Source organism: Carassius gibelio, chromosome A6 (assembly GCF_023724105.1).
Source record: "Carassius gibelio isolate Cgi1373 ecotype wild population from Czech Republic chromosome A6, carGib1.2-hapl.c, whole genome shotgun sequence".
Taxonomy (NCBI): Eukaryota; Metazoa; Chordata; class Actinopteri; order Cypriniformes; family Cyprinidae; genus Carassius; species Carassius gibelio.
Window position 1 is genome coordinate 2977059 of NC_068376.1, and position 17698 is coordinate 2994756.

At 35.3% G+C, this 17698-nt stretch overlaps 1 protein-coding gene across 1 annotated transcript; it reads left to right on the forward strand.

Annotated features, from left to right (window-relative positions):
• The first annotated feature begins 5875 nt into the window (after positions 1-5875).
• LOC128015266 (protein-glutamine gamma-glutamyltransferase 5-like) lies at positions 5876-14446 on the forward strand. The gene is made up of 14 exons (XM_052598970.1): positions 5876-5898; positions 6320-6499; positions 7310-7552; positions 8084-8202; positions 8299-8427; positions 8512-8689; positions 9219-9354; positions 10075-10178; positions 10369-10608; positions 11229-11261; positions 11352-11558; positions 12162-12325; positions 13048-13181; positions 14060-14446. Exons 1-14 carry the CDS (start codon positions 5892-5894, stop codon positions 14208-14210), a joined length of 2025 nt encoding a protein of 674 aa, XP_052454930.1. The 5' UTR covers positions 5876-5891; the 3' UTR covers positions 14211-14446.
• Positions 14447-17698: the final 3252 nt, after the last annotated feature.

A 17698-nucleotide genomic window follows, 5' to 3' on the forward strand; every position in this document is an offset into this window, starting at 1 on the left:
TACTTTTTGGAAAAAAAGCAGGAGGAGGGGCAAGTGGTAACAACTGAAAGATATATAAAAATCTTGGTAATATGTTCATCTTAATCACATTTATTCTTCCCATTAAAGACAGGGGAAGTGTCATCCATCTAGTAGTTTCCTCAGAAACCTTCAATAATAAAGGTTAGTTAGGTTAGCTAAGGGAACTTATTTTGGGGGTTATTTAATAATCAAAACCATTAACAGCGTTAACAAATGGGTGTACTACTTTTGGGTTTATTCTCCCTTGCTCATTTAGAAACATAACTAATGACTTATCCTTATTTACCTTAAAACCAGAAAAGTCACCAGACAGGCCCATAAGCTTTAAAAAGGGAAGGTATAGATTTTTCAAGCTGTGATATAAATACAACAGTATCATCAGCATATAAGGCAATACGATGTTCTAAAACACCTGAATGAATACCTCAATTTATAGGATCTAATTGCTATTGCTAGTGGTTCCATGCATAAAACAAAGAGTAAATGTGAAAGTGGTGAGCCTTGTTGGGATCTACGACTTAATTTAAATGGTTGCAAGACATGGTTGTTAATAAGTACCTCTGCAGTAGAATCAGCTAATAGAATTTCCATTCATCTACGAAAATTGTACCAGAACCGTGTACCAGATTGAGAACCCTTCTTTTTTGCATCTGTACTTAAAAGTGATACTGGCCTATATGAGCCAGATTCTTCTGGAGACTTTCCGGGCTTCAAGATGAGAGTGAGTAGCACTCCTCAGCGAGGGAAGGAGACATCCCGCTGAAAAGCTTCTACATACATATCTAGTAAGGGACCTATTAATTTAACTTTAAATTCTTTATAAATATCAATTGGGAGCCCATCTGGACCCGACGCTTTACCGCCCTTCTTTTTTAGAATAGGAATAGAAACCTCTTCTAGCTCCAGCATCTGATCTAGTTCAAGCTTGTCCTCTACTGAGGGAATATCTATCCATCCATCCAAAAACTCATTTTGAGTGGAGGTGCTTCAAAAGGAAAAATTCAGTTTGGTATAGAGATTTATAAAATGATACAAATGTAGCATTAATCTCAGCCGGATCTGTTGTGATCTCTCCGCTCCCATTCCTAATTTGATTAATAGCTCTTTCTGAAGGTAATTTCTTAAGTTGCCAGGCCAGTAGTTTACTGGGTTTCTCACCCTGATCATAAAAGGTTTGTTTTAATCTTAATATACTACATTCAGTTTTTGTGTTGCAAGTTCCTCGTATTCAGCTTTTAAGGATAATAATTTTTGCTTACTTTGTACGGATTTATCTATTTTTTTATTTTCTCTAAATCTCTAATTACAGTATCTAGTTCAAGCAACTTTTGTTTATCTTTATTACATTTGGAACATGTATAACCTGTTGTTACCTGTCTTATATAACATGTCACGATGCTCCTACTTAAGGAGAGTTTCATAATCAGAGTTTCTCAACAAAAAACTAAAAAATTGGCAGAAAGCATGAGTGATCTGGGAGTGACCTATTGTGAAACCAAGCACCACACCTCTTATCCGTTATGTATCTGTCATGTGTTATATATTCACTATCACAGATGTGGGTGAAGGCATGTGATTTCAGGTCCTTTCTGTGACTGAAGATGCAATGTCATGCTTTATAAATGCAGACTATTCACAGACCATACAATGCAGATTATAAATTCTCATGCCACTGGCCTAACTTTGTTTTGAAAGAAGATGAGACAGGAATGAGTGCAAGGGTGGGGTGTGTGTGTGTTTTTTTATCAGGCACGAGATACACCATAGAATAAATAGCCTAGTAATTTTTTTATTTTTATTTGATAGGGACAAAGCATGTTGATGAACACTTGTACAGAATACAAATGTAAACAAGCCGGATTATAGCAGTAATGCTAATTTATGTTTGTAGTCCCTAGGCAGGTACACACAATAACAAATACTCACTATACACAAGACTCTGCTAAAAACACAATACATAAACCACATCACAAAAATTACTAAGAAAAATGTTCACACACTTGATTTTTCATAAGCCACTTCTTAAGATGTTCTTTAAAAGTGTGATAATTAGAACACTGTCGTATTGACTGTGGCAAAGTATTAAAGTATTTGCTCCCTATCACTGATAAAACTTTCTGGACAAAAGATGTTCGCCTATTTTGTACTTCCCAGTCCCCTCTACTGACAGACCTGGTACCAATACCACAATCTGCCCTCTGTTTGATGAACTGCTTCAACGGAGGTGGAGCAAGCCCATGCCAGACCTTATAAACAAAACATGCATAATTAAAAAAATTTAAATTTTCAAAACTCAAAAGATTATGTTTTTTAATTATTTTAAAGTGGTGAAATGAGAGGGTTTTTTTTATCAAACACTTTTATCGCCTTCTTGTACAGTGTTTATATTGACTTAAGAATTGAGTAACTAGTGAATGACCAACTACTGAAACAATACTGCATATGTGAAAAAATCATTGAATATAAATACAGCCTTGCAGCACCAACTGTCAAGAAAGACCTAATATATCTAAAATTCCTTAAATTCTAAAACTTTTTTGCATGGCTTTTAAAAGTGAAAGTAGAATCAAGAGTAACTCCAAGATACGTAAACTCTTTCACAAGTTCTATTTCCTCTCCTCCTAGAAATACATTTGAATGTGTCATCTCTACTAACCGTTTTGATAACATCATACACACAGATATTTTTGTGTTTAATATTAAACCTGTCCTGATAAGCCAATCCTGTACATTAGTCATAGCAGAGGTCAAGGTAATCGAGGCTTTTTCAAAATTATTTGCATGGGTATAAATAACTACATCATCTGCATATAACTGAATATTTACATCTTTACATACTTCAGGTAAGTCATTAATGTAAAGTGAAAATAACAATGGTCCTTAAATAGAACCTTGTGGAACCCCCTTGGGGCAGACAATATAAGAAGATTTCACGCCATCAATACATACACATTGTTTCCTATTAGTAAGATAAGATTTTACCCAAAGTATTGCTTCCTCTGAGAAATTAAAATTTGTTAGTTTAGATTAAAGCACCTGATGGTCAACAGTGTCGAATGCATTCTTTAAATCTAAAAAGACAGCACCAACACACGCATTTTTATCTAATAAACATTTCACTCTCTCAACAAACAAAGAGTTTGCTGAATCTGTTGAGTAATTTTTTCGGAAACCAAATTGCATTGGATGTAAAGAATTAAAACCCTTATTTAGATGATTAGTCAAAAGATTAGATACCCATATTTCTGCTACCTTAGATATAATAGGAAGAATACTAATTGGCCTATAATTTTTCAAATTTAATTCATATCCAGATTTGTAGATTGGAACAACTGTAGCCATCTTCCAAGCAGATGGAACAACTGCTTGTTTGAATGACAGGTTTACCATGTGTGTTATTGGGCATACTAAAGAATCTTTATTTGTTTTTAAAAATATTGTGTCAAGCCCATACGCATCCTTTGCTTTGGAGCTTTTTAATGCATCAATGAAATTTGCTACTTCTAACTCAGTTTTTAATTTTCACTTCTTATTGTATTTGGGCTCCCCTGGATGTGTGAATATAGACATATATCTGGCCCTGGATGTCTCTTTAAGACAAACTGCACTGATGTAATTCACTGTTTTAGATACACTGAAGATATAACTGACTGTTTTTACATGAATAATCGGCAAGATGGTTAGGGTTAGTTTTTTTTTTTATTGGTATTTTTATCGTTGCATGTAATTTACATGTCCCGTCCACTTTTTGCCAGGGTCCATATTGTCCCCATCACTTTTTTAAACATCTTTTGGCACAGACGTACCTAATGCAGTTGACATTCGTTTCTATTAAATAAAATGCGATCTGGCACTGGAATCTGTTGTTTTTGAAATCATGCTGAATGTTTGTTGTGATGGTTTAACTGACAGAGTGTTCTCTTATGGCTCATGCACAGTTTTCACACATGAGCACTTCTATCTAATGCTTAATGACACGGCTATTGAAGAATCATAGATATGTATACTGAGGCGCATATATACAGGTGCTGATCATATAATTAGAATATCATTAAAAGGTTGATTTATTTCACTAATTTCATTCAAAAAGTGAAACTTGTATATTATACCCTTTCATTATACACAGACTGATATATTTCAAATGTTTATTTCTTTTAATTTTTATTATTATAATGGACAACTAAGGAAAATCCTAAATTCAGTATCTCAGAAAATTAGAATATTGTGAAAAGATTCAATATTGAAGACACCTGGTGCCACACTCTAATCAGCTCATTAACTCAGAACACCTGAACGCCTTTAAATGGTCTCTCAGTCTAGTTCTGTAGGCTACACAATCATGGGGAAGACTGCTGACTTGACAGTTGATCCAAAAGATGACCATTGAAACCTTGCACAAGGAGGGCAAGACACAAAAGGTCATTTCAAAAGAGGCTGGCTGTTCACAGAGCTCTGTGTCCAAGCACATTAATAGAGAGGTGAAGGGAAGGAAAAGATGTGTGAAAAAAAGTGTACAAGCAATAGGGATAACCGCTCCCTGGAGAGGATTGTGAAACAAAACCCATTCAAAAATGTGGGGGAGATTCACAAAGAGTGGACTGCAGCTGGAGCCAGTGCTTCAAGAACCACTACACACAGACATATGCAAGACATGGGTTTCAGCTTGACATTCCTTGTGTCAAGCCACTCTTGAACAACAGACAGCTTCAGAAGAGTCTCACTTCAAAAAGGACTGGACTGCTGCTGAGTGGTCCAAAGTTATCTTCTCTGATGAAAGTAAATGTAGTATTTCCTTCGGAAATTAGGGTCCCGAGTCTGGAGGAAGAGAGGAGAGGCACACAATCCACGTTGCTTGAGGTCCAGTGTAAAGTTTCCACAGTCAGTGATGGTTTGGGGTGCCATGTCATCTGCTGGTGTTGGCGCACTGTGTTTTCTGAGGTCAAAGGTCAACGCAGTCATAAATCAGGAAGTTTTAGAGCACTTCATGCTTCCTGCTGCTGACCAACTTTATGGAGATGCAGATTTCATTTTCCACAGACTTGATCGACTCCATGCCACACTGCATTGCTGCAGCAATTCAGACAAAAGGAGCCCCAACTAAGTATTGAGTGCAGTACATGCTCATACTTTTCATTTTTATACTTTTTAGTTGGCCAAGTTTTCTAAAAATCCTTTCTTTGTATCGGTCTTAATTTATATTCTAATTTTCTGAGATACTGAATTTGGGATTTTCCTGACTTGTCAGTAATAATCATCAAAATTAAAAGAAATAAACATTTGAAATATATCAGTCTGTGTGTAATGAATAAATATAATATACAAGTTTCACTTTTTATATTCTAATTATATGACCAGCACCTGTATATGCACTCTTATAAACCATAATAGCCATTAGTTGCTAAGCAATTCAGTCAAGGGTGCAAAGGCAGTGCTCTGATTAAGCATTAAAATAAGCCATCTAATTTACTGTACATAATCGCCTTAACTGTTAAAACTACATTCCTTGACAAAACATTAGATATCTTTTTTTTATTATTATTGATAATATCTGTGAGATATGCTGCAAGTGGTGTTATACGACATCATGTAATTGTGATGGCTCCCTAATTTTGATTATTTTCTCATTTGTAATTGGTTAAACTGATGTTGCTGATCACAGATGTCTGAGCCTGCAAATACTGTATCCTCCAGCCGAAACACATCACCTATATGTGATTGTGTAATCGTTTGAGGTGTTGGTTCATGTGACATTTCATAACTTCCCCTGAATGTGGTCTGACAACTTTTGTGGAAAGGGAGGGACAGATGGATGCAATATAAGAGCATTAAACAAACAGCTTGAATCAAACAGCAAACCACAACACAGCATCATGGACGGTGAGCTTTATTCTTTTCTTTTTTTACCGTTTTACTTTCAAGGAGTTTTGCTAAACCTTTTACAATAATATTTGAGTCATATTTATTAGCTGACTGCATTTTGCATCTTTTCTTAAAATAATCGGGTTATATCACTGTAATATTAACTCTATTATTAAAATGATTAATTAATTGCTATTAACTTTAAACACTTAAACATTATTCTATTTTTATTTGCTTAAAAACAGTTTTAAAGTTAATTTAGAACACCTCATTTGAAAATGATTGACAATTTATATAATTATATTTTAAAAAGTATTTTAAAGTAATTTGAAATATTTCTATTATTGCCTTTTTGTGATCTGCAATTTTAAATTAGTTATCATTTTACATTAAAACACTAGCATCTGCCTCAATAATAATTTGACCATTTGTTACACAGAGTTCAAGTTTCAAAGTATCAACCTGCAACAGGCACAAAACCAGATCCGGCACAAGACTGACGGTCTGAGCTCCAGCACCCTGGTTCTGCGGAGAGGACAGGCCTTCACAGTCCTAATGAACTATGAGGGACGACCATTTGATCCAATGAAGGAAAAACTGATCTTCCGAATTGTTCTAGGTTTGTTTGAGCATGTGCGTGTGTGTGTGTGTGTGTGCTCTTGTTTTTGTGACATATCAGGACACAACTCTGTATAATGACATGGGTATGACACAGGTATTAAAAGGAGAGGGTGACTTATGAGAACATAACCCATGTCCCCATTTTTCAAAACACTTATAAATCATACAGAATGAGTTTTTTTGAGAAAGTAAAAAAGTTTTCTGTGAGGGTTAGGGTTAGGTGTAGGGTTGGTGTAGCGCGATAGAATATACAGTTTGTACAGTATAAAAACCATTACACCTATGGGATGAACACACTTTACACGAAAACAAACGTGCGTGTGCATTTGTGTGTGTGTGTGTGTTCTGGTATATATGAGGACACAGATGTGTATAATGACATGGGTAAAACATACTTCCTGTGTCGGTGTAAACCAAAGGACTTTAAAAATACTAAAAGGTGTTTTATTATTTGTAATTTGTTAAACATTTTTAAGTGCAGAAAGTTTTGTGTGATGTGTAGGGTTAGGGCAAGAAGAACACATCACTCTGCCTCCATTATAATGAAAATTGATGTAGGCTAAGTCTGTTTATCATTTTTAAGTAAGATCAAAAGTGACGTACTGCATTTTTTTTATTTATGAAGAAATTCAATCAATCAATCAATCAATATGAACTAAATTTTAGATTTGAAAATATAAAAACAATATATTACAAAAAGAGATATGCAAACATATATGCAAACAGAGACTATCGTACAGCTTCTACAGCCATTGAGCTCATCGAAGATTGAAAATCTTGATATTCCTAAACCTTCTCCTCTCTGCAGGTCCTCTGTCTGTGGAGGTCCCGGTCTCCTCGTTCGGACAGCCCTCTCCAACTCAATGGAGTGCCTTCCTGGAGAGGCGTGTACTGAACCCAACTGGACCCCGTGTGCTGTCTGTATCACTGTCCAGCCCTGCGTCTGCTTCAATCGGCGTCTACACGCTCCAGCTGAGGGTCGAGACTCGCTTGACTGTGAGAACATATCTGTTCGGCCAGTTCACGCTCCTCTGCAACCCCTGGTGCCAAGGTTAGTGCTGTGTGGCCTTGAGAACAGGCTGGAAATCAGAGAGGTTTTTTGCTGCTATGTGATTCCTATAAGGTGTTGCTTAATAGTCCAGATCACTCAATATATTACGCCTGTAAGTCTGATTGTTTAGAAAACTAAAAGAAGCACACACCTCTTCCCAACAAGACATATGATTTGAGAAATCATCCAGGACTCAAAAAAGCAAAATGCATAACCTATGTGAAGATTTACATTGATGCACTTTAAAATTTGAATAGAAAATTATTATATTTTGCTCTGATCCAAAGGTCTTATTCAAAGTTAAAATAAACACATTGGCAACTACTGAAATATATATAATGGTACAATATACACTACATTTTAAAAGTACACATTTAACAGTAATAACTTAAAATTCAAATTTATTTCTCAAACACAGAAGAAAACAACAGAGTTTACCACACGGGCCCCACACACAATTATGTTGTGCATAATCACACTACTTTAGTAAAAATTGGTTGTGTTTATACAAATTATTGTGTTTTTCTGCAGCTGATTCGGTGTTCCTGCAGGCGGAGGATCTGAGGAATGAATATGTCAGGAGTGATTTCGGCCTGCTGTTTAAAGGCTGCCCTGGTAATGTGGTCTCCAGACCCTGGTCGTTCGATCAGGTGAGATGTTTGATCATTGACTATTGACTGATTATGAAAGCACAGCATTGAACGTGACTTCACATTTACTCCTGTGATGCATTAATGTGTTTTCAGTATGAAAAGGGGATACTGGACATCTGTATGAAATTGCTGCAGTTGAGTCCTCAATATCAAGCGGACATGAGAACAGATCTGCAGAACCGCAGCAGTCCGGTTTACATCGGCCGTGTGATCTCAGCGATGGTGAGGATCTGCTCTCATGCTCTCCTCTCTGCTCTCTCTCTCTCTCTTCATGCATTAATATAGTCTCTCTGTCTTTCTAAACAGGTGAACTCTAACGATGATAAAGGGGTGTTGATGGGAAACTGGTCAGGTGACTACAGGGGAGGCGTCAACCCTTCACAGTGGTCCGGCAGCGCAGATATTCTCTGGAAGTGGGCAGAAACACAATTCAGGGCTGTGAAATACGGACAGTGCTGGGTGTTTGCTGCTGTCATGTGTACAGGTGGGACACATATCAACAATTACATTCAGAAGTTTGGGGTCAGTGTGATTTTTATTTATGTATTTATTTGAAACAATGCATTAAACTGATCAAAAGTGACATTTATAATGTCATAAAAAATTATATATATATGAAGCAGCTCAACTGTATTCAACATAGATAATCAAAAATGTTTCTTAAGCAGCAAATCAGCATTTTAGAATGATTTCTGAAGATCATGTGACACTGAAGAGTTTAAAGAAGATTTTAAAAGATTTAAAATTGTAATAATATTTCACAATATTAAAGTTTTGGGGTATTTTTGTTAAAAAGGTTAGCATTAGAGACTTCTTTCAAAAAAAATTCTTCGAAAAATCTTACGGTGGTGTGTGAAGAGTTAATTTTCTCAAGAATATCATATCTTTTATGTGAAACACAAAAGCAGCTCTTTTCCTACAGTGAAAGTCGATGATGATTTATATTACTACATTGATGCCTATGTCGATGTGATGTTGATGATCAATATCAAATGTGTTTGTTTGTGTGATAGTAATGCGAGCTCTTGGCATTCCGACTCGAGTCATCACCAACTTCAACTCCGCTCACGACACAGACGGGAACATGGTGATCGAGGAACATTACAATGAGATGGGGGAGAAATTGTCCATCAGCAGGGATAGCATCTGGTGAGAAACACTACAAAGCATTTATTTCGTCCAATAAAAAAACTAGTATTTAAAAGTTTTCTGTGTGAATATATTGTACACTGTAAACCCTAATGTTGTCTTGACTTAAAAAATCAAGAAATGTTGACTAAACATTACTTAAAATTTTGCATTTTGGCCATTTTACTTAAAAATATGAGTTAATATAACTAATTTACCTTAAAAATGCATAAACTTAAGATTTCAAGTGTTGTGAGCTCAAAATCATGAGTAATCATTTGGAAAAACTCAACTCTGTTCTTCCTTTAATGTGATTGGCCATGGGAGGAATTCTGCCTAGCAACAAGAGAACAAAAGCACTGATTGGTGGGTTACAAAATTTGTCCTTTTGGTCTGTTTGGTTGCTGAACTACATTTCAAGAGGATGTTTTTTTCGTGTACTATGTTAGTATGTGAGTAAAATTCTGTAGATATAAAGTTGTTTTGCATGATTTCTACCAGTGAAATATGTTAATTTAAATCCTCGTGGTACGTGTTTTTGATATGGTATGATTATTGAAACGACAATTTAAGTATTTGATGAAGTGGCCCAATCGTTTTCCTTTGAGAGAAAGAACATGGCAGCTAACGTTACTGCTTAACTCGTTAGACCCATGCACTGAAAACCCTAATAAGTTGACTGAACTAAATTGATTGAGTAACGTCAATTTAATTAGTTAAAAGTGTTTGGTCTTTTCTCAGGAACTTCCATGTTTGGGTGGAGAGCTGGATGAAGAGGCCTGATCTGGGTCAAGGTTATGACGGATGGCAGGCTCTCGACGCCACGCCACAAGAGAGGAGCGCAGGTCTGTCATTACAGAGATGTTTACAAGGCTAACACATGTAGAAACTTGCTGAAAGAACAGTTTCTATATGGGCGGGTTTATGTTGGTTAGTACTGGTCTTGTGGGCTTTGTTGTAAAACCTAGTGAGCTGTCTACATAGCATGCTATTTTATGATGATAATCATGTTCAAACATCAATATTCTGTCACAGGAATTTTCCGCTGTGGTCCTGCTGCTGTTAAAGCCATTTATCAGCAGAAGGTGGACGCTCAATATGACGTGCCATTCGTTTATGCAGCAGTGAATGCCGATGTGCGTACAATAATCATCAAAGACAGGAAGATATTATCAACCAGCATTGATAAAAAAAGAGTTGGAGAACTGATCTCCACCAAACGTCCAGGATCCATGCTTATGCAGGACATCACGTCTGAATACAAAACTGAGAAGGGTAAGAGAAAGAGAGAGAGAGAGAAATACTCACTGCTATTACTGGTGGTTTCATACAAATATCTAATGCTTTCACATTTAGATGAAAGCACAGTTTGTGCTCTGAGTGCTGATGGTAAGGCATTAAAGATTTTCATATTTGTAAGCTGACTAGTATCAGAATCACCAGAAAAAAGTGGTTGTACTAAACATTTTCACATAAAAACACATGACAAACAAACTGTTAAATTAACTCAATGTCAACTAAAATTAGTTAACTCTGTATTAACTCATTGTCTTTATTGATGCTTTTCAACAAAAGAGATAAAAACAGAAAAGACAATAAATCACTTATCACTAATATACAATATATTGAGAAGGAAGACCCCATTTCTTTGAATATAACAGTTATAATAAATACACACACACACACACATATATATATATATACATATATATATATATATACACTTCTCAGTTTATATACATATAAACTGAGAAGGAAGAGCGAAAAGACAGCAGAGAGGAATAAAAAAACTTTGCACCTATGTGTACAGTTTTGATAATATTTTTATGTAAATATTCCTGATTATTATTTACATGTTGGTTTTTAATCTGCTTTTAAAATACACTCTCTTCCAGTCCAAAGAGGTGAAGGTGCTACAGGAAGAGTGGGTAAGTTCTAGCATTTGTTTTTCCTTTTGTTTGTTTGTTTGTTTGAGTCATATAAATGAAAGCAGTGATCTAACATCTATTTCCATGCAGCTTCTAAGGGCACTGCAGTTTCTCTCCAGCTTCTGAAAGCCCCTCTAGTCGGAGAAAACATTTCTTTCAATGTCATAATCGCTAACAATGCGGCCGCTCCAAAACTGCTGAAAAAACACGTGAACGCTCAGAACAAGGAGTACAACCGCAATCCCACTGGAACCTTCTGGGAGGCTCATGACGATGTGAAAATCGGCCCGAAAGAAAGTAAGAATCCTTCAAACGCCTGCATTTTATTCGTTTTATACTAAGTAATGATTGTCTTGGAGGATTTGTATGTTTGACACATTTCAGGGTTTTGTGCTGCAATGTCATATCAAACTTTAAAAAAAACTAAACTTTATTGAACAGCAAAAATTACTTAAAATGAGCTTAAAATGTATTACCAGATTTTTTTTTTCTTATAAAGTCTTTTAAGGTTGCGAAACACAAAAGAAACATGAATGGATGAATGGGTGGGTTAAAATGGATAGATTTAAACACCCTATTAAATCTGATGCATCTATGAACTATTATATGCAGTGACAAATTTAGCTTTTAGCAGATCAACTTTATAAAACTGTACAGTCTTTATCTTCTGGCAAAACTGGCCTAAACCCCCATAATGCAACGTACCCATCTTGACCTTGAAGTAATCACAATCTTTTACTCATTTCATAAGTATATTTACAGAAAATTAAAACACGTCACCAAATCACGTGGCAAAAATGTAGCTTACTACTGTCTGAAATGTTTATCATGAAATGCATACTATTCATTTACTATTTAAAAAGTTCATGAGACTGAATCCTGTTTCTTGTACTCCGCCAGCTCTGACTATAAAACATGAGATCTCCTTCAAAGACTACATGCTGAAGGAGGCTGCAGAGGATTTTATGGTTAACCTGGCAGTGGTTATAGAGGATGTGGAGTCTCAGGAGAGAGTGCTGGCATCAGAAGAGTTCAACATCCGCAGCCCTGCCCTCAATGTACAGGTATATAGTGTTGCCATTTAATATTGTTGCTTAAAATAGTCAGCATGACTTCCACAACTCCTTTCATCCAGATCAGTTAACAAAGGACAAAATAGAGTCCCGTTCTTCAGTGAGCTGTGAATGCAGTTAATAAGATGAAACAACAAGACATTTGTTTAATGACTAAATTTAGCCATTTTATTCTTTCTATGATCAGCTCAGTAAAGAAATGCATCAATCCAAAACCATATGTTGGAAAGATTTTGGCAACTCTTTACTTTTATATAATGCATTATAAAAGTATTTTTATTGCATCAATTATTTCTTGGAATGCATTGCATGATCTTATTAATAACTATTACATTATAATATTTATTTAATCATGGTTACACCTTTAGAAATGATAATTCATTAAATACATAAAATTACTGTATTCTTGTTATTTTATATCTTACGATTCTTACTTGCTTCTCAGAAAGTATGAGTATGTATCTCACATTTCTGAGCTTATATCTTGTTATTCTGTTCGGGTATCACAAACCACTGTCAAAATATTATAATACATTTTAATTTGTCATTTATTTATGGAAATGTATCATGCATCGCAACATACAAATGTTGTTTAACTAGCTTTAGTGTATTATACTTAAAGGCTTCATTTGTACGCTGTTATCAAGATATTTTGCATATCTGAATGCACAAGTTATAAATCAATAATAATAAAGTTATTTGTTGTTTCTCAGATTCAGAATGAGTATGTGATCATCAACACACAGCAAGTGGCCACAGTGACCTTCACCAACCCATTCAGCACAGCAGTGAGCGGTGAACTGACCATAGCCTGCTCAGGACTTTTGGAGCAGAAGGTTCAAACAAGGTACATCAAGTGACTCATTTCAGTTTTTACCGTTGTTCTGAGCGATCACCAAAAGAAATTCACAGTATAATCATACAGGAAAATGACTGTTTTGCAACAGGTTTCTCAAACACACCCCCATCTGTTATTGGTCAATCAAATAGATAGCCCCGCCCATACCTCACACCATTCGTTGATAGATAAGTTGGGCTGGCTGGGATGCTCAAACAAACAGGATAATATTTATATTGACCTTCGATTACTGGCATAATTAACTTGTATGAGAGAAAGTATTTTAATACTGAAAAAAATCACACACGAAACCTCATTTTCGTCTAATTCTGTCCACACCTATGTCCCACTATGTCATGTTGACATCTGTCAACTCCTTTCCAAATTTTGTAATGCAATTATTAATTTTACTACAATAAAACCATATTATGCATAATTGTCATTAATTAAAACAATAGAAAGAACTTTATTTACTTTATTTATTTAGATTTTACTGTAGCAACGTTTAGCAGAAACTATGTTTACATGATAAATTTACTTCACATACCTGAGAAGTGAGTCTGTGTGAACGAGACACTGATGGGCGTCAGACAGTTGAGTACATACAGTACAGATTCATGTGTGGACTGGGAGGGGTTGTTTCTGAGATTTTCTACATTATTATCTGTTTCACTACAGCTGTGTATATTAAAAGTGACACACTTGTCAGTCAGCATTTCTGAAGCGCTAAAATCCCAGGTTATTTCAGTTTCAGTGTGCATGCATTTTTGCCCCTTTATATGCAATCGAACCTCTGTGTAAACCACAAACCCTACACATACTGTAAGCAGCAGTAATAATGATGCTTGCCTGTTTTTGCTCTAAATGTCCTGTTACTTATATTTCAGGATTACGATCCAGCCTCGAGAAACCATGAGGATGCCCATCAGTTTCACTCCCAGGATGGCAGGTTCCAAGATGCTTTATGCTAGTTTAGTGCTGACAAATCCACCCACCGTCCTCCACGGCTTCAAGACCATCAATGTTCAAGAATCTTAGAGTGAAACACCTTTAGACATGATTGTGACCTCTCCACATGAAGCAGTATTTAATGCTATTCTTATTAATTCTCAGCCTTTAAAGAAAAAAAATAAATATAAATAATAATAAAAAGGTCTAATTTGATCACATTCTTAATATTTATGAAATAAAATAACAGTGATGCTAATACCACAAATTAAGGCAATTGCATTGGGGAAAAATAATTATCATTAATCATTAATAAATTAATGTGAAGTGACTAAAGAAGAATATAGCATAAAATATTGCTTCATATTCTAAAAAAAAGTATTTTTTGCTTAATATATATGAAATATATAAAAATATATCTGACAAAGGGGCAAAATAAGTGTCCTCTTTGAAGAATTTTTTTTCTTTTTCTTTTTTTTTACTAAATTTTGATACCTTTTTCAGAAAAAGTAGTATTATCTCATCATTTTGCTTCTCAAGTACAGTAAATATCTTTAAGAATGTTTAGATACTGACTTGGAAAACAAGACACAAATCTTTGAAGTTTAAAATGTTGCATGACTGTCTTATTCTGTGATTCTGGGGTTTTGTTGTTGTGTTCTCCTCTGACAGCAGATATAGAGCATTTATTGGTCGTCTAATGAAGTAACTGTTCAGTGCTGCGGCTCTATTTCGTTCCAGTCTCTGCAGAACTGACAAACCCTCTAGAAAGCATCATCTCTATAACAGAAAATAACAGTAACAAACAGGAATGATCTAGAACAACATCTATGATGAACATGTAAACTGAACATGAACTATAGACATATAAAGCATGATGGTTTTTGAGCTGTGTGGCCATTTGCACCAGGAGAGAAGAAGATATGCTGTTATGAATGTTTTGTAAAACACAGCGTGACTTACAGAGACAAATTCCATTTCAGTGAAGTGTTCAGAATACCAGTTAAGTAATGTTATTGGAACCTTATGCACATGCACATATCCCACAGTTTGCATGCTTCCCCCCAAATCAGAATGTGTATGCATGTGCATGACACGAGGCAGTACTAAATGACATTGTAAAACAGTTTTAACTGACAGTTATTAATGGTGAGCCAATTCAAACTAAAATAACGAATGTGGCTGTGTGTTTTCTGAATTACCAATGCTGGAGAGATTTCATCACAGATATTCCATGGAAAGTTATGCACTAATAAACACGCACAAACCATGCATTTCTTTGTGTAATGATGCTGTCATGTTTCTGTGCTATATTTACTGTAACTGACACTGTAGTAAGTATATTGTATAAAATATTAAATCTAATCACTGTACAGTGAAAATGATTGGCAAAAGTTTGTTGTCTGCTTAAGTTAATTAAGAATTGTGCTGTTAGCTTTGCAACATGCTAAAGTCGAGCTCTGTTAAAATGAATTGGGAATTGCGTAACATCTATACACTTCTATGTGCACACTTGAATTATGGTCTTTACATTTGTGATCTTTTAGATCTGAGCAATACTTCAATACCTATTTTTCGCTTAGTTTTCATTATCTCATTTATCTCATCATGACTTCATTTTGACTTTTTTTTATAATTTAAAAATCTTGTAATAAATTTGACTTATAAATGTATTATGTTATCATTTTGATTTATGTCACATAGCATCTCATAATTTTGACTTTTTGTAATATGACTTTTATAATTAATAATATTATGACTTTAGATATAATAATAACATGTCTTAACTACATTTCAGCTGCTCTAGTTTTCATTTTAATGTTATAATTATGATTTAGAATTTCATAATTTAGACTTTTTGTCATTTTTAATGACTTTTAAGTCAACTACATGACATCCTAATTTCAACTTTTTATCTCATAATTATGATTTACTAATGCATGATTTTCTTTTTCTCAATGGCAGAAATGGCCTTCTATTGTCTCCAGTGCACTTCACAAGAGTGTCTGTGTGGTGCATTGAGTTCTCTTATGAGGTTTTGTTTTTAGTCAAGTCAAGTAACCTTTATTTAAATAGCGCTTTATACAATACAGATTTTGTCAAAGCAGCTTTACAGTACTAATCAGGCAAAACGTGCTGAAAATACAAGAGGACCATAGAATAGTTTATAAGCTAAAGTCAATTCTTTGTTGATTCAGTGATATCATCGTCCAACTCAGTTCAGTTCTCTTCCAATAGTGTCTGTGCATTCAAGTCAATAATGTTGCCAGAAACTGTATCCCCAACTAAGTAAGCCAAAGGCAGCAGTGGCAAGGAACTAAAACTCCTTTGGTGACAGAAATGGAGAATCCAGGCTCAATTGGGGAACCAGTTCTCTTCTGGTCAGACCAAACCAGCATGGTGTGGTATATTTGCAGGCTGCAACGCACGTCAGATTGAGCAGAAGACTGTGGTTCTTGTGGTCTTGGCTGACGAGGTCTTCACAGGGGATCTGTCTCTAGGGTTTGTATAGCTAACATGGTCTCCACTAACATTCAGGGCTGTAGAGGTCGCTCTAGTTGCTGATCCACCTTCTGAACTGGTCCCTTACTGGATCTTTTGCATGCTGTCTTTGTAAGCAGCAGGCAGTGAGTTTCCTCTTAAAATTGTTTCCATCCAGCGGAATGAGAAATTGTCTGGAGCTGTTATTTAATTTAAGCAGTAATTTAACCCCAGGCGATCACATAGCAGTCACTTTTTCTGTATCTTACATAACATGCATTCATGTTAAAATGCATTATGAATTTGTCATGGTAATTAAGGGCTTGAATTGGAGCTCAATGTTGGACACAGCAAGCAAGTGTAAAAGGCTATAGCTCTACTATATTTAAATTTGAATAGAAGTGTTCTTGTTTACCCTTTGGTGCTTATTAAGTAAAGATGGCCAGAGCCAAGCACCTACCATGCAAACATGCAAACACCTCTGGCTCCCCCTGTGGCTGCTCTTCTGTAGTGCACACACAATGGCTGAAGGACGAATGGGGCCAGTGATGGATGTCATGACTAATTTTAAATACCCTGAACTAAATCACCACATTCACCATCTCTCACGTTGCTGGAAGTGGAGCACAGTTGGGACTTTTAGAGAGCACCTGGATTGCATTACTTCTTTTTGCTGCTAATTTATTCATATCATTACTCGTGTGCACTACAATACAAAGACAACACAATACAATTTAATCTGTTATTTGTTAAGTAGAAGCTATACATAAACATGGACATGTTGTATAACATGCCCTCAACAACCTTGTTTTATTTATTAATAAATAAATAATAGTAATGCATTTCAATGTTTGATTTTAAGATGGATTTTGATACAATAAACTATTTTTTCATAACTTGATGTCCAGTGTAAAATCTGTTTCTTCTTGAACTTAGCAGTTTATACAGCAGCTTGGGAATATGACACAAGAACAGTGTTAATTTTAGTCCAAAGCAAACTGATATTATTTTTTAAATCATGCTTTTAATTAAGATCAGAATGATGTTTTCTGGTTAAGGTTTGCTGGTTCTTTATCATCTGCCCAAAAGCCTTAAAA

Bases quoted from the DNA above. Each gene is read 5' to 3' on its own strand.
- LOC128015266 (XM_052598970.1), top strand. The intron at 7,553-8,083 runs GTTAGTGCTGTG...GTTTTTCTGCAG, and splicing joins CTGCAACCCCTGGTGCCAAG to CTGATTCGGTGTTCCTGCAG. The intron at 11,559-12,161 runs GTAAGAATCCTT...GTACTCCGCCAG, and splicing joins GAAAATCGGCCCGAAAGAAA to CTCTGACTATAAAACATGAG.